General features: G+C 41.5%; 1 protein-coding gene across 8 annotated transcripts in view; it reads left to right on the top strand.

The window, feature by feature from the left end:
• arnt2 (aryl-hydrocarbon receptor nuclear translocator 2) overlaps nucleotides 1-20,030 on the top strand; it is a 454,524-nt gene that overhangs the window by 160,049 nt on the left and 274,445 nt on the right. For all 8 annotated transcript variants that reach the window (XM_072564841.1, XM_072564840.1, XM_072564847.1 and 5 more), the window contains 2 exons: nucleotides 11,449-11,514; nucleotides 17,828-17,913. In XM_072564841.1, coding sequence (XP_072420942.1) covers nucleotides 11,449-11,514; nucleotides 17,828-17,913 — 152 coding nt within the window. The remainder of the gene's footprint in view (nucleotides 1-11,448; nucleotides 11,515-17,827; nucleotides 17,914-20,030) is intronic.

The following is a 20,030-nucleotide window of genomic DNA, read 5'->3' as shown; positions in this document are numbered from 1 at the left end:
CACATTAGCAAACCTCCAGTCTTCCAGGACCTCACCTGTGACTATCGATGATACAAATATCTCAGCAAGAGGCCCAGCAATCACTTCTCTAGCTTCCCACAGAGTTCTCGGGTACACCTGGTCAGGTCCTGGGGATTTATCCGCCTTTCCCTGTTGCAAGACATCCAGCATTACCTCCTCTGTAATCTGGACATTTTGCAAGATGTCACCATCTATTTCCCTACAATCTATATCTTCCATATCCTTTTCCACAGTAAATACTGATGCAAAATACTCATTTAGTATCTCCCCCATTTTCTGCGGTTCCACACAAAGGCCGTCTTGCTGATCTTTGAGGGCCCCTATTCTCTCCCTAGTTTCTCTTTTGTCCTTAATGTATTTGTAAAAACCCTTTGGATTCTCCTTACTTCTATTTGCCAAAGCTATCTCATGTCCCATTTTTGCTCTCCTGATTTCCCTCTTAAGTGTACTCCTACTGCCTTTATACTCTTCTAAGGATTCAGTCGATCTATCCTGTCTAGACCTGACATATGCTTCCTTCTTTCTCTTAACCAAACCCTCAATTTCTTTCGTCATCCAGCATTCCCTATCCCTACCAGCCTTCCCTTTCACCCTGACAGGAATATACTTTCTCTGGATTCTTGTTATCCCATTTCTGAAGGCTTCCCATTTTCCAGCCGTCCCTTTACCTGCGAACATCTGCCCCCAATCAGCTTTTGAAAGTTCTTGCCTAATACCGTCAAAATTGTCCTTTCTCCAATTTAGCACTTCAACTTTTAGATCTGGTATATCCTTTTCCATCACTATTTTAAAACTAATAGAATTATGGTCGCTGGCCCCAAAGTGTTCCCCCACTGACACCTCAGTCACCTGCCCTGCCTTATTTCCCAAGAGTAGGTCAAGTTTTGCACCTTCTCTAGTAGATACATCCACATAATGAATCAGAAAATTATCTTGTACGCACTTAAGAAATTCATCTCCATCTAAACCTTTACCACTATGGCAGTCCCAGTCTATGTTTGGAAAGTTAAAATCCCCTACCATAATTACCCTATTATTCTTACAGATAGCTGAGATGTCCTTACAAGTTTGTTTCTCAATTTCCCTCTGACTATTAGGGGGTTTATAATACAATCCCAATAACGTGATCATTCCTTTCTTATTTCTCAGTTCCACCCAAATAACTTTCCTGGATGTATTTCCAGGAATATCCTCCCTTATCACAGCTGTAATGCTATCCCTTATCAAAAATGCCACTCCCCCTCCTCTCTTGCCTCCTTTTCTGTCCTTCCTGTAGCATTTATATCCTGGAACATTAAGCTGCCAGTCCTGCCCATCCCTGAGCCATGTTTTTGTAATTGCTATGATATCCCAGTCCCATGTTCCTAACCATGCCCTGAGTTCATCTGCCTTCCCTGTTAGGCCCCTTGCATTGAAATAAATGCAGTTTAATTTATTAGTCCTACCTTGTCCCTGGTTGTCTTGACTGTTTGACTCGCTTCTGTTCTCAACTGTACCAGTCTCAGATCGATCTCTTTCCTCACTATCTCCCTGGGTCCCATCCCCCCACCTTACTAGTTTAAATCCTCCGGAGCGGCTCCAGCAAATCTCCCTGCCAGTATATTAGTCCCCTTCCAATTTAGGTGCAATCCATCCTTCGTGTACAGGCCACTTCTACCCCAGAAGTGATTCCAATGATCCAAAAATGTGAATCCTTCTCCCATACACCAGCTCCTCAGCCATGCATTCATCTGCTCATCCTCCTATTCCTGCCCTTTACTAGGTCATAGCACTGGGAATAATCCAGATATTACCAGTCTCGAGGACCTCCTTTTTAAATTCCTGCCTAACTCTCTCTGTAATCTCCCTTCAGAATCTCAATCTTTTTCCTTCCCCTGTCGTTGGTTCCAATGTGGGCAATGACCTCTTGCTGGCCCCTCTTCCCCGTGAGAACATTCTGCACCATCTCTGAAACTTCCTTGATCCTGGTACCAGGGAAACAACGCACCATTCTGCTTTTTCGCTGCTGGCCACAGAAACGTCTGTCTGTACCTCAGACTACAGAATCCCCGAACACAATTGATCTCTTGGAAGCCGATGTCCCCCTCGTTGCATTAGAGCTAGTCTCAATACCAGAAACTTGGCTGTTCGTGCTACTTTTCCCTCAGAATCCATCACCCCATACATTTTCCAAAACAGCTGCCTGTTTGAAATGGGTATATCCACAAAAGACTCCTGCCCTAGGTGCCTACCTCTCTTACCCTTCCTGGAGTTAACCCATCTATGTGACTGTATCTGAGACTTTCCCCCCTTCCTATAACTGCCATCCATCACATACTGCTGCTGTTGCAAATTCCTCATTGCTTCTAACTCTCTCCAACCGATCAATTCGATCTGATAACACTCGCATTCAACAGCATTTATGGCAGATATAATCCACAGTAACCCTTAAACTCTCTGTAAACTCCCACATCTGACAAGAAGTACATATCACTGTACTAATGGCCATTTTTGCTCCTTCACAATCTGCAGACCCAGAAAATAACACCGTCTTATTCCTCTACAAAACACTGCCCCAGGTTAAATTCGTAGTTATGGCTTATATTTTAAGTTTATTCAAGAAATATATCTCCAAAAACATATATAATCAAGAAAGAACCCACTCTACTCTCTACTGCAGCCTTTCTGTTGGACAGACTTAAAACAGCAATTAATGTATCTGATTCTGTGCTGTGAACTTCACCCAAACAGGTTCCTCCAAGGTTAGTTGTGAATTTCACTGTTTGTTAATTTTCCCAGACGCACTCTGATGTCCAGCGATACATGACTTCAAAACAGCAATGACAGTAACTGTGCAGGTTCTCTCTCTCTCTCTCCTGCACTGTCCTCACCATGTGCTCCCTTTGTCTGTTCTTCTCCCTTTTAAAACTGCTGTTGTTTTGACTTTTTTTCCAAAGTTCCAAAACAATGCAACAGCATATGAAACAAGAATTGCTGCTCCTGGAATTCAAGGAAACTACCTCCAGTGCCTAAAATACCTCTGAAAAGGTTCAATAGCTTTAGAGCCTGATTCTGTCCTTCCATTTTTTTTAGCCACTACCACTGTTATGGTATGGGTTACCTTTATACAGCCAACCCTTCTCACCTACTCTCAGACCTGTTACCACATGTGATTTGTTTTCAGTACAGATTATCCATTCTCTGCTATCCTCAGCTCTCATTATCGCTTATTCAGCTTCTCTTCTATCCTGGCCTGCCCATAATCTTGTTGGTTATCTACCCTTTTTATATTTTTCTCTCTCTCCTTTTGTCTCTCTTCTTTTCTTTTCTCTGTCTCTCTCACTCTCTCTCTCTCACACTCTCTGCTCCATCCCCACCATTTCGGTCACCTTTCTCTCCCCCATCCCAACCTTGTCTTCAACATAAGTATCAGCTTTTTTTTTAGCACTATCAGTTCTTGTCGAGAGTCACCAGAGTCAAAACATTAATCTGCTTTATTCTCACAGATGTTGTCAAACCTGCTGGGTTTTGCCAGCGATTTCTGTTTTTGTTGTGACTGTTGTTGAGGCAGGTAAGAACTTTGAGTCTAAGAGCTTGAATCTTTGCAAGTGTCCAAAAATTTGAAGTTCATTCAGTTTGTTTGGCTAATAGCATGAACTGCAGGGTGGGGTTTGAGCTAACTCGCTATGGCACATAGGTACAGAAACACCTTGTTATAGAGTGGGGAGCAAAAAGGAATGCAGTACAATAGGGGACAATATAATGAAGAGAATGAAAAATTCTATGCAGATTAAACATGGGCCTGGATGGTTCTGTTGCCTGAACTGCAGCAGGCTTTGGATCATCTGTTCAAAGTGAGAAGAGACAATCCTTTCATAGTGATGTCCATTTACATACCAATGAGAAAAAGCAGGAGAAAGAAGGAGGTTATGCATAGTCAGTATGAGGTGTTTGGTGCCAAATTAAGAAGCAGAGTCTCAAAGGTCATAATCTGTGGAATGTTAACTAAACCACATGCAAATTGGCACTGTACAAATCAGATTAGAGAGATGAATGCATGGCTCATAGACTTGTGTGGGCGAAGTGGGTTGCAGCTCATGGAACACTGGCAACATCTCTGACAAAAACAGGATCTGTGCTATTGGAATGGTCTGCATCTGAACGGTACTGGGGACCAAAGTTCTTGTGAATCACATAACCAAGGAAGTAAAGATTTCGAAATAAATAGTGAGGGCAAGGAATCAAATTTGGGAACTTAAATAAGGGCCGTTATGAGGGCAGAGAAGCAGAGCTGGCTAAACTGAACTCGCAAATCACTTTAGGGGATAGGTTATTGGAGATGTAATGGCAGACATATAAAGGGATATTTCAGAATACACAAAATAGAAACATTCCAACAAGAAAGAAAAAATCCAATGTGGCTAACGAAAAAAAGTTAAAGATAGTATCAAACGCTAAGCAAAAACATTTGATTTGTGCAAATACAGATGGCAGATCTTAAGATTGGACAGAATGTAAAAGCAGCAAAAATGACTAAAACATTAGTAAGGAGGGAAATGCTAAAGCATGATAACAACCTAACCAGATATATATGACCAGATTTTTAGTGACTCTATAGATACGTTATAAAAAAAGATAACAAACTGAGTGTTGGTCCTAGAAAAACAAGTCTGAAAATTCACCCCAGTGTCAGGGTGAGGGACATCTCTGACCAGTTTGAATGGATATTGGAGCAGGAGGGTGATGATCTAGTTGTGGTCCACACTGGGACAAAAAAACATAGGTAAGGCTAGGAAAGAGGACCTGTTTGGGGATTATCAGGCACGAGGAACAAAATTCAGGAACAGATCCTCAAGGGCTATAATCTCCAGATTACTACCCAACCCACATGCAAATTGGTTTAGGGATAAGAAAATTAGGGAAGTAAATATGTGGCTAAAGGAGTGGTGTGAGAAAGATGGCTTCCATTTCATGGGATATTGGCATCAGTTTTGGACAGGAGGGATCTGTATCATTTAGATGCTCTCCACCTGAATTGATCTGGAACCAGTGTTCTCACGAAAAGGATAAATAGGGTGGTCACTAGTACTTTAAACTAGTGAATTGGTGGGAAGGGAGGAGACCGGAAGTATACTGGTAAATAGAAAAGAAAGCAGCAGGTTAATATTTGTGCAAGAGGGTTTAACTACATCAGACTATGAAAGAAGTTAAAAGGAAGGAAAACTCAGGAGATGATATTAATGGAGTTGTTAAAATTCAAGAAGAGGGTATAAAAATTAGCATAAGGGCACTTTACCTGAATGCTCATAGCATTTGAAACAAACTAGATTAATAACGGCACAGATCATTCCGAATGAGTCCATTATGGAGGCATGGTTGCAGGATGGTCAGGACTGGGAATGAAATATCCAGCGGTATCAGACTGTTTGGGAAGACAGACAGACAGGAAGGTAAGGGAGGTGGTGTAGCTCTGATATTTAAGGATGACATCAGGGCAGTAGTGAGAGCTAATGTAGATGAGAATAAGGCTGAATCCATTTGGGTGGAAATTAGAAAGTCTAAGAAAAAGTCACTGATAGGGATAGTCTACAGGCCACCAAATATATCACATTGGGACAGACATTAAACAAAGAAATAACTAATACCTGTAAACATTGTATGACAATTATTATGGAGGATTGTAATCTTCATGTTGAATGGTCAAACCAGGTCGGTCAAGGCAGCCTTGAGGAGGAGTTCATTGAGTATATATTCATGATAGTTTTCTTGAACAGTATGTGGTGGAACCGATGAGGGAGCAAGCTATCCTAGATCGGATCCTGTGTAATGAGACAGGAATTATTAATGATCTTATAGTTAGGAATCCTCTAGGGATCTTAGAAGGAGTAATTACAGTATGGTTGAATTTAGAGTACTGATAGAAACTGAGAAGATAAAATCCAATACCAGGGTCCTGTGCTTAAACAAGGAGACTACAACAGGATGAGAGAGCAGTTGGCTAAGTAGACTAGAAGCTAAGACTTTATGGTGGGACGGTTGAGGAACAGTGGAGGACTTTCACAGCAATTTTTCAAAGTGCTTATCAAAAGTATATACCAGGGAAAAGGGAGAATCAGCCATGGATATCTAAGGAAATAAGGGAGGTTATCAAATTGAAAGAGAAGGCATCCAAAGTAGCAAGATCAGTGGAAAACTAGAAGAATGTGAAAGCTTAAAGGGCAACAGAAAGCCACAAAAAAGCGATAAGGAAAATTAAGATAGATTATGAGAATAAACTAGCTCACAATATAAAGACAGATAGCAAAAGTTTCTACAAATGTATGAAATGAAAAAGAGTGGCGAAGGTAAACATTTGTCCCTTAGAGGATGAGAAGAGACATTTAATAATGGGAAATGAAGAAATAGTGAACAGGTATTTTGCATGGGTCTTCACAGTGGAGGACACAAATAACATGCTAGTAATTGATGACAAGGAGACTAAGGTAGGTGAGGACCTGGAAACAATCATTTTTGTGAAAATGTTAGTTGGGCAAGCTAATAGAGCTAAAGGTTAGACATGTCTCCTGGCCCTGATGAAATGCATTCCAGAGTACTAAGAGATGGCAGGAGAAATAGTCAATGTGCATGGGGTAATTTTTTAAAATTCGCTGGGCTCAGGCACTTCCAGCAGATTGGAAAACAGCAAATATGAGGCAACTGTTTAAAAAAGGAGGTGGACAAAAGATAGAGAATTATTGGCCAGTTAGCTTAACTTCTGTATTGTTGCAAGTGCTTGGATCTAAATCAAGGAAGAAATAGCGTGACATCTAGATAGAAATTATCCCATTGGGCAGATGTACCAAGAAAGGCAGGTCATGTTTACCTAATTGACTGGAGTTCTATGAAGACATTACAATCGCGGTGGACAATGGGGACCCAGTAGATGTAGCGTATCTGGATTTCCAAACAGCATTCGACAAAGTGCCTCAGAAAATGCTGCTGCATAAGATAAAGGTGTGTGGTATTATAGGTAATGTATTAGCATGGATAGTGGATTGGTAAGTTAACAGGAATCAAAGAGTGGGGATAAGTGTTTTTCGGTTGGCAGTTAGTGACTACTGGTGTGCCTCGGATCAGTGTTGGGACTGCAATTGTTTATAATTTACTGAGATGATTTGGATTTGGAGACCACGTGTAGTATGTCAAAGTTTGCGGATGACACTAGGATGAGTGGTAGAGCTAAGTGTGCAGAGGACTCTGAAAGTTTGCAGAGGGATATAGATAGTTTGAGTGGGCAAAGGTCTGGCAGAAGGAGTACAATGTTGATAAATGTGAAAGTCATCTACTTTGGTAGGAATAACAACAAAAATAACTATTGAAAAGTTAAAAAATAAAATGCAGCATTGTGTTGTGCAGCTTAATCTTATTGTCCTTGTGCATGGATTGCTAGTCTGCCGTACTCAGTCGGGATCAACTCCTTGATTTGGAAGACCAAAAAGGATCACTCAGACCAAGGAGCATATATCACCTAGGTGATGGTTCTCCAGATGCAGTCAGTGTATGTCTCGGTGTGCAACCTGGGGAATAGATGAGAGCACAGAGTCCCAAGACATGGAGCTGCTCAGTACGAGACTTCTTTTGAAAAGGCACATTCCAGAAGGAGATGACAGTCCCAACCTCTCCCCTCCTTCCGCAGCCACTTCGAGGGCAGTGTGTGGTGGCGCAGGCTGACTGGGTGGATGTAAAGGATCGAACAGGTAGTGCCCTTCTCATCACATGCCAAACAATGGCTGTGCTTGTTGGAAAGTTCTGGTGATGAGGCAATATGCCAAATGACTTTGACAGGCTGCTCAGGGAACATTCCGACAGGACCCACCCTCTCCTTTTCCCACAGGGTCTCGAGGACGCTACATGCTGACCACTTCCTGATGGACTTATTGTCATAGGTGTTTTTCTTTGCAAATTTCTCCTTGAAGGACAGGTGATATGAAACTGTCCAACCACTTGGAGCATTCCGCAGCAGCAGAGGCAGCTCCATCCTTCGTAACACTGAGGATAGGTAGAACCTCAGTAGGTAGTGACACTTGTGTTTACTTGATGAAGCCACATACAAAGGTGGCCATCAGGATGAGGGCAACATTGGGTGTGTTCTCCCCCTTTATCCAGAATTTTGTGCATGGAGTCCCTGCACACCCTGCATCTTAGGCTTCCAGACGAAATGAAAGTTGGCTCAGGTGACTGAAACAGCTCAGGTTTGGAGGATGGGCCAGACTACGACAACAGAGAGTACCTCACACCTGATGACCATGGTTTTACCCACAATGAAGAGGGAGCAGTGCTTCCAAAGGAGCAGTTTCTGCTTCACTTTGGCAATGTGCTCCTCCCAAGATTTTGTGCACTATCCAGCCCCTCCAAACCATATTCCCAGCATATTCAAGTAATCTGCCCTAATGATGAAGGGAATGAAGGACCCTAAACAACATGGTCTTGCTTTTGCCTCGATTGACATTGGCTCCCAAGGCCAGTTTGAACTGGTTGCAGATGCTCATGATTCTGTGCACTGATAGTGGATCTGAGCAGAAAATGGTGATGTCATTCATCCATGTAAAACAGGCTTTGACCTGCTGGCCTCTGCTGCCTGGAATAGTCATCCCTCTCAGGCTCCCATCTTTCCTGATGGACTCAGCAAAGAACTATACAACAGAAAAACAAGAGACGGCAGTGTGGGCAGCCCTTCCTGACTCCGGGATCTGATTGGGAAGCCTTCTGATTCCAATCCATTGATTGAGACTGCACTAATGATGTTGATGGAGAGCAGTCGGATCTAATTGCAGATTCCCTCCCCGAAGCCCAGTTGGGAGAGTACATCCCACATGATTGTGTGCGATATCCTATCAAAGGCCTTTCTGCTGGTCCAGGCTGATAAGGCTAGTGTTCACCCCTCCTCCCTCTCCAAAAGAAAGCACCACAATTTTGTAAACCAAAATGCATCACTTCATGTTTCTTTTCTGTGTGAAATTTTATTTGTCATGTGTTTCTCCACTTCAACAGTCTGTCTACACCCTTCTAAGGTTTCTTGCTATCCTCATTGTTTAGTACATGTTTGAATACCATATCATTTGTGAATTTTGAAATTTTGCTCTTTTACCCAAATCCCGGACATTAATTTATATCAAAGTGAGCAGTGATCCTAATACTGATCTGTGGGGGACATTTCCAGTTTGAAAACTAGCCACTCACTGCTACTATACTGTCTCTAGTATAGGTTGTATCCATTCTTCCACTGCCTTTTCAGTGAAGGAACAGTAATGTTAAAGTAATCCAAAAAACATTTCGCTGCCCTACTCTCTCCTAATAGACCTACTGTATATGCTAATACTTTAACATTCTGCCTTTTAAAAAATACAACCAGAGTTGATTTTTTTTTTCTCTTCAAAGCTTCTATTTCAGTTCTGAGTTATTATAGTTGAGGATCCATTAAGTTTCTACTAACATGTTACGATTTTAAATTGGTGAATGGAATGTTTGAAATTAAAGTGGTCTTTTTACTCAAAGCCACCTGCTGAGAGTGCAACTAGATTGTAAGAGTTTGTGTAATCTTGTTTCATCGAGTAATTTATCAGTTAAGGATATGGTTTTTCTGTGATAAAGCAGCATTTCTGTTTAATATGTTGTTTTTGTTATAGAGTTGTTCAAGCAGTTCTATGACTAGAAATTGTCTGAATCTGAAATTAGATTAGATTAGATGCTCTTTGGCCCAACAAGTCCACACCGACCCGCCGAAGCGCAACCCACCCATACCCCGACATTTACCCCTTACCTAACACTACGGGCAATTTAGCATGGCCAATTCACCTGACCTGCATATCTTTGGACTGTGGGAAGAAACTGGAGCACCCGGAGGAAACCCACGCAGACACGGGGAGAATGTGCAAACTCCACACAGTCAGTCACCCGAGGCTGGAATTGAACCCGGGTCTCTGGCGCTGTGAGGCAGCAGTGCTAACCACTGTGCCACCGTGCCGCCCCTTGAAATGAAGTGTGGCAACATTACAGTAGATCAATTTGTGTTCTCTCTTTTGTATTGCACATTGGGTGACCGGGAAATGGCTCCATGGATTACAATTGCCATGATTATAACTTCTTAAAATTATAAGATCTCTGCAAAATGGGAAGAGACCATTTGGTCTGCGTGTTGGTGGTCACTGTTTGCACAAAGAATCAATAATGAATCTCAATGTGCCATTCTTTCCTCTTGCCCCTATATCTTCCTCTCTCTGACAATATTTTTCCCCTCTAAAATACACAACCAGTGCCTTTGACAAAGTACACCATTGTAATGGTTTAAATCCACTTTAAAATATTAATCTTCTCTGACAAACCCCTCTAAACATTTTAAAAAGAGACCTCTTCCCATTCAATTTAAATTGAAGCATGTTGTATGTTGTAACCAATAAAGGAAATGCTAAACATTGTATATTGTGTAATTTGACATAATTCTGCTGATGTATGATATAACCTTTTACAATAAACTTCATAGTAGGTTCATAACCTTAATTATGTAGTCTTGTTCTTGGGTTTTACAGATTCACCCTATCAATAAATCTGTTGATTTAACCTTGCAACATTGACTGCTTTCTGTGCCATCCTCCTGTTACTGAAACCCTTGTACTTGCCATTATCCATGTTTTGTTACTTAAAGTTTCTTCTTCATAGCTTTCTATTTCCAACTTCAACAACTCTAGTTTCTCTAAATTTCTGCTGCTTGTATTGCTCTGTGTCTCGCACACCCTGGCACTGTCTTCATTGATTTAGTCTTTAATCTGAATATCCTCACCACATTCCGATAAATTTGAAGCTTTATCCTTGTAAATACATTTATAGCTATGTCTTGCTTTCTTTCTGCAATCTTCCCCAGTCTCTAGTCTCTCCTGTCTGGTTGCTGGTCTTCTGGTCTTTTGCATGTTCTCTTTTGTGGTAGAATGTTCAGTTGCATTTGTCTGATATTTTGATTTGTGTTGATGTCTGCTTCTTTCCTGTTCAGTATACCTTTTAAAAATCTGATGCTTTTGATGAGATTGTCAGTCAATTCAAATGTGTTTCACACTTAGCATCTGTATATTCTGTGTCTAGTTATGAAACTATTTAATTTAAGAGCTCGATATAAAAAACATTTTTTGCTTGATAAGTGCACAGCAACTACCTTTATTATTCTTGCTGCAAACCATTTACTTTGTAGGACACAACCAGGTAAAGTTCTTATCATATCAAATTTTATTTCTTCAAAGGCATTGTATTACTAAGGGGAATTGACCTTTTATGTTGTGCTTAAGTTATAATCCTAGAATGCTGTCTAGACTGTAACAGTAACTTTGCAGTTCAGTCAATAGAAATTATAGTTTTTCAGACAGCTTAAAGTACAAAGCAGCGCCAATATTGAACATAACTGTAATGGATTTTTAAATGCAGGTGTGGAACCGCTCCTTTGGAACATATCTCATTGAGCAGGCTGACCATTCTACGCAAGAGATATAGGTGATACCCTAATCTATTTTAAATATGAAATATTAATTTTTTTTAGCTGCATGACAAGTTTTTTTAAATTATTCATTCATGGAATATGGGCATCATTGGCACGGGCAGCATTTATTTGCCTTGACAATAGTTAAGAGCAAATCTCTGTGGGTCTGGCATCACAAGTAGGTCAGACTCTGTAAGGATGGCAGATTTCCTACCCTAAATGAGCCAGATGACTATTTAATGACAATCAGCTATGGTTACCTGGTCACCAATATTCTACATTTTTATTGAAATTAAATTCCTTGAACAGTATGTAATGGAACCGATGAGAGAGCTAGTTATCCTAGATCTGGCCCTGTGCAATGAAACTGGAATAATTAATGATGTCATGGTTAGAGATCCTCTTGGAAGGAGCAATCACATATGGTTGAATTTAGTATACCAATGGAAAGTGCGAAGGTAAAATCCAACACCAGAATCCTGTTCTTAAACAAGGGAGACTACAGCAGGGTGAGGGAGGAGTTGGCTAAAGTAGACTAGAAGCAAAGACTTTATGGTCGGGCAGTTGATGAACAGTGGAGGACTTTGAAAGCAATTTTTCAAAATACTCAGCAAAAGAATATCCCAGTGAAAAGGAAAGACTGTAAGAAAAGGGATCGTCTACCATGGGTGTCTAAGGAAATAAAGGAGTCTACCAAATTGAAAGAGAAGACATAAAAAGTGGCTATGATCAGTGGGAAACTAGAAGATTGGAAAGCTTAAAGGTTAGCAGAAAGCCACTAAAAGAGCTATAAAGAAATAGATTATGAGAAAAAAAACTAGCTCGGAATATAAAGACAGATAGCGAAAGTTTTTATAAACATATTAAACAGAAAAGAGTGGCTGAGGTAAATGTTCGTCCTTTAGAGTCTGAGAAGGGGAATTTAGTAATGGGATATGCAGAAATAGCCGAGGTATCAAACAGGTATTTTGTGTCGGTCTTCACAGTGGAGGACATGCATAACATACCAGTAATTGATGACAAAGAGGTGAAGGTCACTGAGGACCTGGATACAATCATTGTCCTGAAAGAGGTCCTGTTGGGCCAGCTAATGGAGCTAAGGGTAGACCAGTCTCCTAGCCTTGATGGAATGCATCCGAGAGAGCCAAAACAGATGGCGGGAGAAATAGCAAATGCACTTGTGGTAATTTTCCAAAATTCACTGGACTGTGGGGCAGTTGCAGCAGATTAGAAAACAGCAAATGTGACACCATTATTTTAAAAAGGAGGTCAACAAAAGATGGGTAATTATAGATTGGTTAGCTTAACTTCTGTAGTGGGGAAAATGCTTGAGTCTATTATCAAGAAAGAAATAGTAAGGCATCTAGATAGAAGTTGTCCCATTGGGCAGATGCACAAAGCATTCATGGAGGGCAGGTCATGTTTAACTATTAGTGGACAGTAAGGAGGTAATAACTAAAGCCTGTAAGGAACTAGATAATTAAGTCAGCGTGACTAAGGGGAAGAGTAGGCAGGGAACAATTGTTGAACGCAATGGGACAAGTAGTCTGAGGTGCATTTGTTTTATTGCAACAAGTGTAGTAGGCAAGGCAAATGAACTTAAGGCTTGGATTAGTAACTGGGAGTATGATGTTATTGCTATTACTGAGACTTGGTTGAGGGAAGGGCATGACTGGCAACTAAATATCCCAGGATATAAATGCTTCAGGCGATATAGAGAGGGAAGTAAAAGGGGTGAAGGAGTTGCATTACTGGTCAGAGAGGATATCACAGCTATGCTGAAGGAGGGCACTATGGAGAACTCGAGCAGTGAGGCAATATGGACAGAACTCAGAAATAGGAAGGATGCAGTAACAATGTTGGGTCTGTACTACAAGCCTTCCAACAGTGAGCGTGAGATAGAGATACAAATATGTAGACAGAGTATGGAAAAACTAGCGGCAACAGTGTGGTAGTGATAGGAGATTTTAATTTTCACAACATTTACTGGGCTTCACTTAGTGTTAGAGTCTGATGGAACAGAATTTGTAAGGACCATAGAATCCCTATAAGTGTGGAGAGAGGCCCTTCAGCCCAACAAGTCCACACTGACCCTCCGGAGAGTATCCCAGCCAAATCCATTCTCCTATCCAATTACTCTACATTTACCCCTGACTAATGCATCTAACCTACACATCCCTGAACACTATGGACAATTTAGCATGGCCAATTCACCTAACCTGCACATCTTTGGATTGTGGGAGGAAACGGGAGCATCTGAAGGAAGCCCATGCTGACATAGGGAAAATACACAAACTCCATCCGAGGCTGTAATCGAACCCGGGTCCCCGGTGCTGTGAGGCAGCAGTGCTAACTACTGAGCCACCACGTGGCCCCGGACATCCATGAGGGTTTTCTAGAGCAGCATGTAAATAGTCCAACTCAGGAAGGGGCCATTTTGGACCTGGCGTTGGGGAATAAGCCCGGCCAGGTGTTGAAGTTTGAGTATGGGATTACTTTGAGAATAGTGATCACAATTCTGTAAGGTTTAGAATACTCATAGACAAAGATGAGAGTGGTCCTAAAGAAAGAGTGCTAAAATGGGGAAAGTGCAACTACTGCAAAATTCAACAGGAGCTGGGGAATATGGATTAAGAGCAGCTATTTGAAGATAAGTCCACATTTGTTATGTGGGAGGCTTTTAAAGAGAGGTTGATTAGAGTTCAGACAGACACGTCCCTGTGAAAATGAGGGATAGAAATGGCAAGATTAGGGAACCGTGGATGATGGGTGAAATTGTGAAACTAGCTAAGAGAAAAAAGGAAGAATATGTAAGGTCTAGGTGACTGAAAACAGACGAAGCTTTAGAAGAATATTGGGGAAGTAGAACCAATCTGAAATGACAAATTAAGAGTGCGAAAGCGGTCATGAGATATCTTTAGCAAACAGGGTTAAGGAAAATCCCAAAGCCTTTTATTCATATGTAAGGAGCAAGAGGGTACCAAGAGAAAGGGTTGACCCACTCAAGGACAAAGGAGCAAAGTTATGCGTGGAGTCAGAGAAAATGGGTGAGATTCTTAATTGGTATTCACTTTGCATTGGTATTCACTGAGGAGTGGGACATGGCAAATGTTGAGGTTAGGGATAGGCATAAAGAGGCAGGAAGTATTGTGTATTCTAAAAGGTATTAAGGCGGACAACTCCCCAGGTCCGAATGGGATCTGTCGCAGGTTACTGAGGGAAGTGAGTGACGAAATAGCTGGGGCCTTAACAGATATCTTTGCAGTGTCCTTGAACACGGGTGAGGTTCCGGAGGACTGGAGAATTGCTAATGTTGTCCCCCGTTTAAGAAGGATAGCAGGAATAAGCCAGGTAATTATAGACCAATGAGCCTGACGTCCGTGGTCGGGAAGCTGCTGCAGAAGCTACTAAGGGATATGCTCTATTTACATTTGGGTGAAAATGGGTTTATCAGTGATAGGAAACATGGTTTTGTGCAGGCAAGGTCATGTCTCACCAACTTAATAGAATTCTTTGAGGAAGTGACAGTGTTGATGAATGAGGGAAGGGCCATAGATGTCATATACATTGACTTCAGTAAGGCATTTGATAAAGTTCCCCATGGTAGGCTGATGGAGAAAGTGAAATCACATGGGGTCCAGGGTGTACTAGCTAAATGGGTAGAAAACTGGCTGGGCAGGAGGAGACAGAGTAGTAGTGGAAGGATGTTTCTCAAAATGGAGAACTGTGACCAGTGGTGTTCCACAGGGATCCATGTTGGGATAACTGTTGGTTATGATATACATAACTGATCTGGAAAAAGGTATAGGTGGTCTGATTAGCAAGTTTGCAGAGAATGGAGCAGAATATAGATAGATCAGAGAAATGGCAGATGGATTTCAATCTGGGCAAATGCAAGGTGATGTATTTTGGAAGATTCAGTTCAAGAGCGAACTACACGTTAAATGGTAAAGTCCTGGGGAATATTGATGTACAGAGAGATCTGGACGTTCAGGTTCATTGTAACCTGTAGGTGGCAACGCAGGTCAATAGTGTGGTCAAGAAGGCATATGGCATGCTTTCCTTCATTAGACAGGGTATTGAGTACAAGAGTTGGCAGATCATGTTATAATTGTGTAGGGCTTTGGTTCGGCCACATTTGGAATACTGCATAGTTCTGGCCGCCACATTAGCAGAAGGATGTGAATGCTTTGGAGAGGGTGCAGAGGAGATTCACCAGGATGTTGCCTGATCTGGAGGGTGCTAGCTGTGAAGAGAGGTTGAGTGGCTTAGGATTATTTTCATTAGAAAGACAGAGGTTGAGGTGGGACCTGATTGAGGTCTACAGAATCATGAGAGGTATAGACAGGGTGGGTAGCAAGAAGCTTTTTCCCACAGTGGGGCACTCAATTACTGGAAGTCATGAGTTCAGAGTGAGGGGGTAAAGCTTAAGGGAGGTATGCGTGGAAAGTTCTTTACGCAGAGTGTTGTGGGTTCCTGGATCGCATTGCCTGCGGAGGTGGTAGAGGCAGGCATGATAGCATCATTTAAGATGTATCAAACAGATACGTGAATGAGCAGAGAGCAAAGGGATACAGATCCTTAGGAAATAGGTGACAGGTTTAGATGGAAGATCTGGATCGGTGCAGACTTGGAGGGCCAAAGGGCCTGTTCCTGTGCTGTAATTTTCTTTATTCTTTGTTCTAATCTTTTAGAATTCTATGAAAGCATTACGAACATGGTGGACAACGGGTGCCCAGTAGATGTGGTGTATCTAGATTTCCAAAAGGCATTCAACAAGTTCCTGTACAAAAGGCTGCTGCATAAGATAAAGATGAAAGGTGTTACATGCAATGTATCGCATGGAAAGAGGATTGGTTAACCGACAGGAAACTAAGAGTGGGAATAACTGAGTGCTATTCTGGTTGGCAATCAGTGACTAGTGGTGTTCCCTAGGGATCAGTGTTGGAACTGCAATTATTCACAAATTATTTAGTTAAATCACACAACACCAGGTTACCGTTCAACAGGTTTATTTGGAAGTATTAGCTTTCGGCGCACTGCTCCTTCAGCAGGTAGCTGTGGAGTAGGTTCATAAGACACAGAATTTATAGCAAACGATGTGTCGTATGATCTTGCTCCACAGCTACCTGATAAAGGAGCAGTGCTCTTAAAGCTATTACTTAGAAATAAACCTGTTGGACTATAACCTGGTGTTGTGATTTTTTTTACTTTGTCCACCCCAGTCCAACACCGGCACCTTCACATCACAATTTACAGAGATGATTTGGAGTTGAGACCACACCACATGCAGTGTGCCAAAGTTTGCAGATGACACTGAGATGAGTGCTAGAGTAAAGTGTACAGAGGACTGTGAAACTTCGCAGGGAAAAGCACTAATACTTGAATGGTAAGAAATTACAGCATGCTGCTCTGCAGGGTGACCTGGATGTCCTTGAGTATGAATCAGAGGGGGTTGGTCTGCATGTGCAACAGGAAATTAAAAAGGCAAACGGAATTTTGCCCTTCATTGCAAATGCGATGAAGTTTGAAAGCAGAGAGATTATGTTGCAGTTGTATAGAGTGCTGGTGAGTCCACACCTGGAGTACTGCATGCAGTTTGTCTCCTTACTTGAGAAGGAATGTACTGGCACTAGAATGGGTGCAGAGGAGGTTCACTCGGTTGATTTAGAATTGCGGGGGTTGGCTTATGAGGAGAGACTGAATAGATTGTGATTATATTCATTGGAATTTAGAAGAATGAGGGAGGATCTTATAGAAGCATTTAATATTATGAAGGGAATAGATAAGATAGAAGTAGAGAGGATGTTTCCACTGGCTGGTGAAACTAGGACAAGAGGGCATAGCCTCAAAATAAGGGGGAGCAGATTTAGGACTGAATTGAGAAGGAACTTCTTCACCCTCAGGGTTGTGAATCTGTGGAATTCCCTGCCCGGTGAATTGGTTGAGCCTTGCTCATTGGATGTTTTTAAAGCAAAGATAGATAATTTTTTGAACAGTAAAGGAATTAAAGGTTATGGTGAGAGGGTGGGTGAGTGGAGCTGAGGCCACAAAAAGATCAGCCACGATCTTATTGAATGGTGGAGCAGGCTCGATGGGCCAGATGGCCTACTCCTGCTCCTAGCCCTTATGTTCACCATCTGCCATGGTGGGATTCAAACCCATGTTCCCAGTACATTAGTCTGAGAGTTTGGAATACCAGCCCAGTGGCATTACCACTATATGACCATCCTAAAAATGTATTTCATTTTTTTGTAACCCTTTTTATGTTCCTCTGTGATTAATGTTGTCAAGTTAACAATGAATGTGCCATTGATGTTTTCCTAGAAATGGCTTGGGACCTGTCAAGGAAGGAGAGTCTCAGTATTCAGTAGTGCACTGCACTGGATACATCAAAGCTTGGCCACCAGCAGGTAAATTAATTCAATGGTAATTTAGTGTCTCTTCCATTGCAGCAGTTAAAGCTTATTATTCTGCATGTGGTCCAAACAAAATGTTCTTGTACCCTTTGGTGACCAACTACCCATGAATACTGATGCTATAAAACCTGCATGCAGAAAGTCTGCTATCATGCTGTTTGCATTTTTTTCTTACTGGCTTCCACCACTTCCTATCCCCATATCATTACTTTTGATTTTCTCTGATGTCTTACTTGTAAACTTTTTTTTTAAAGCTAATCATTCTTTCTCTCCTTCTTGTAACTTTTCTACTTGAAAAGTTGTGCTATTTGTGGGAAGAGTTCAGTGGGGACAAGGAGGAGGAGTGGCAGCAGATCAAAACTTATTCTTCTCCCAATGCTGTACCTTAGACCCTAATCATTTCTGAGATATATAACTGAAAGATAATCTGTTTACATTTCTTTGTTACATTTGCTTATGTTTGTATAGGAATTCAAGAGAATGGAATGGCTTGCCTACTTTGGAACTAACAACCATGTTTGGAATTTCCAGATAATCTAGCATTTCCTATGAATGACCTCATGATGCACTTTGAACCTGTTCTTCCAGAAAGCACAAACCTGTATGCAGTAGCATCAGTTAATTTGTACTGAGCCATGCTAAGCTTTTTTGTAACAGTGTGGAATACTGATGGAATGTCAGAATTTATTCCCTGCTGATGTACTCAGAGACTGAATGCAAATTTTGGAACCGATTCTATGATGAAAAGAATGTGTTAAGACTGGTACAGACATTCTAATCCCACCCCACCCCAGCTCCAACCAATTTCAATCATTGTTAATTTGTGAAAATCCCACACTGTTCATGGTCTTGCACCTCTGGATTGCTTCATGCTCTAACTGGGTTCTTAAAGGTATAATAATTGATGTCTTAGAAAAACGTTGCAAGTTTTGGTTTGGTCTTAGTGCAGCATTGAAGGAATGTATTTTGTCAATATGTTTTTCTGTGCATTTAGGGAAGAGAACCCCTAACCTTATGAAAGGAGTAGTAGGAAGTAGTCTTGGTCAGTATCCCCCCTCTCAATAACATCACTGCAGTGACCTGTGTGTGCAATATGTCATTGCTTGTGGGATTTTACTGTGAATAAATTGTTGCACTTGCCCTAAATTACAGCAGTGACTACAATTCAAAAATACTTAAACCAGCTGTGAAAATATTCAGGTAATACTGAAGTCATGAAATGTTTGTTTTTAGTTCCCCATGCCAAAATTTGCCAATCAATTTAAATTAATGAAATTAAACTGTACTCGAAATGCTGTAACCTTCAAGGCTATGAACCAAATACCAGAAAATGGGATTAGAATGGATGGGCAGTTTATTCAACTGGGGGCAGATAGTGGGCCGAATGCCTCCTTTTTGTAATGTTGTTTTCTATGGTTTCTATCTTGGCAACTCTCCAGAACCCAGATTTGGATGGGGACACAAGAGGTGTGGTTAGTAGGTTTGTAAATGGCACCAAACATGGAGGTGTAAAGCAAAGAAGGTGACCTCCAGAGTACAATGGGAGCTTGATCAGATGGAGTGTAATTTAGATAAATGTGAGGTGCTGCATTTTGGAAGGGCAAATCAAGGCAGGACTTGTACACTTAATGCTAAGGTCCTGGGGAGTTTTGTTGAACAAAGAGACCTTGGAGTTCAGGTTCATAATTCCTTGAAAGTGGACTCATAGGTGGATAGGATAGTGAAGGTGGTATTTCGTATTGTTGCCTTTAGTGCATTGAGCATAGGAGTTGGGAGGTCATGTTGCGGCTGTACAGGACATTGGTAAGGCCTCTCTTGGAATATTGTGTGCAATTCTGGTCTCCTTCGTTTTGGAAAGATGTCGTGAAACTTGAAAGAGTTCAGAAAAGAGTTACAGAGGTGTTGCCAGGGTTGGAGGATTTGAGCTATAGAGAGAGGCTGAATATGCTGGGGCAATTTTCCCTGGAGCATTGGAGGCTGAGGGGTGACCTTATAGAGGTCTACACAGTCATGAGGGGCATGGATAGGGTAAATATACAAGGATTTTTCACTGGTGTGGGAGAGTTCAAAACTAGAGGGCATAAGTTTAAGATGAGAGAGGAAAGGTATTA

This window comes from Chiloscyllium punctatum, chromosome 48 (assembly GCF_047496795.1).
Source record: "Chiloscyllium punctatum isolate Juve2018m chromosome 48, sChiPun1.3, whole genome shotgun sequence".
In the NCBI taxonomy this organism is placed as follows: Eukaryota; Metazoa; Chordata; class Chondrichthyes; order Orectolobiformes; family Hemiscylliidae; genus Chiloscyllium; species Chiloscyllium punctatum.
The sequence above is the reverse complement of the archived record's forward strand: the minus strand, read 5'-3'. Positions and strand labels throughout refer to the sequence as shown.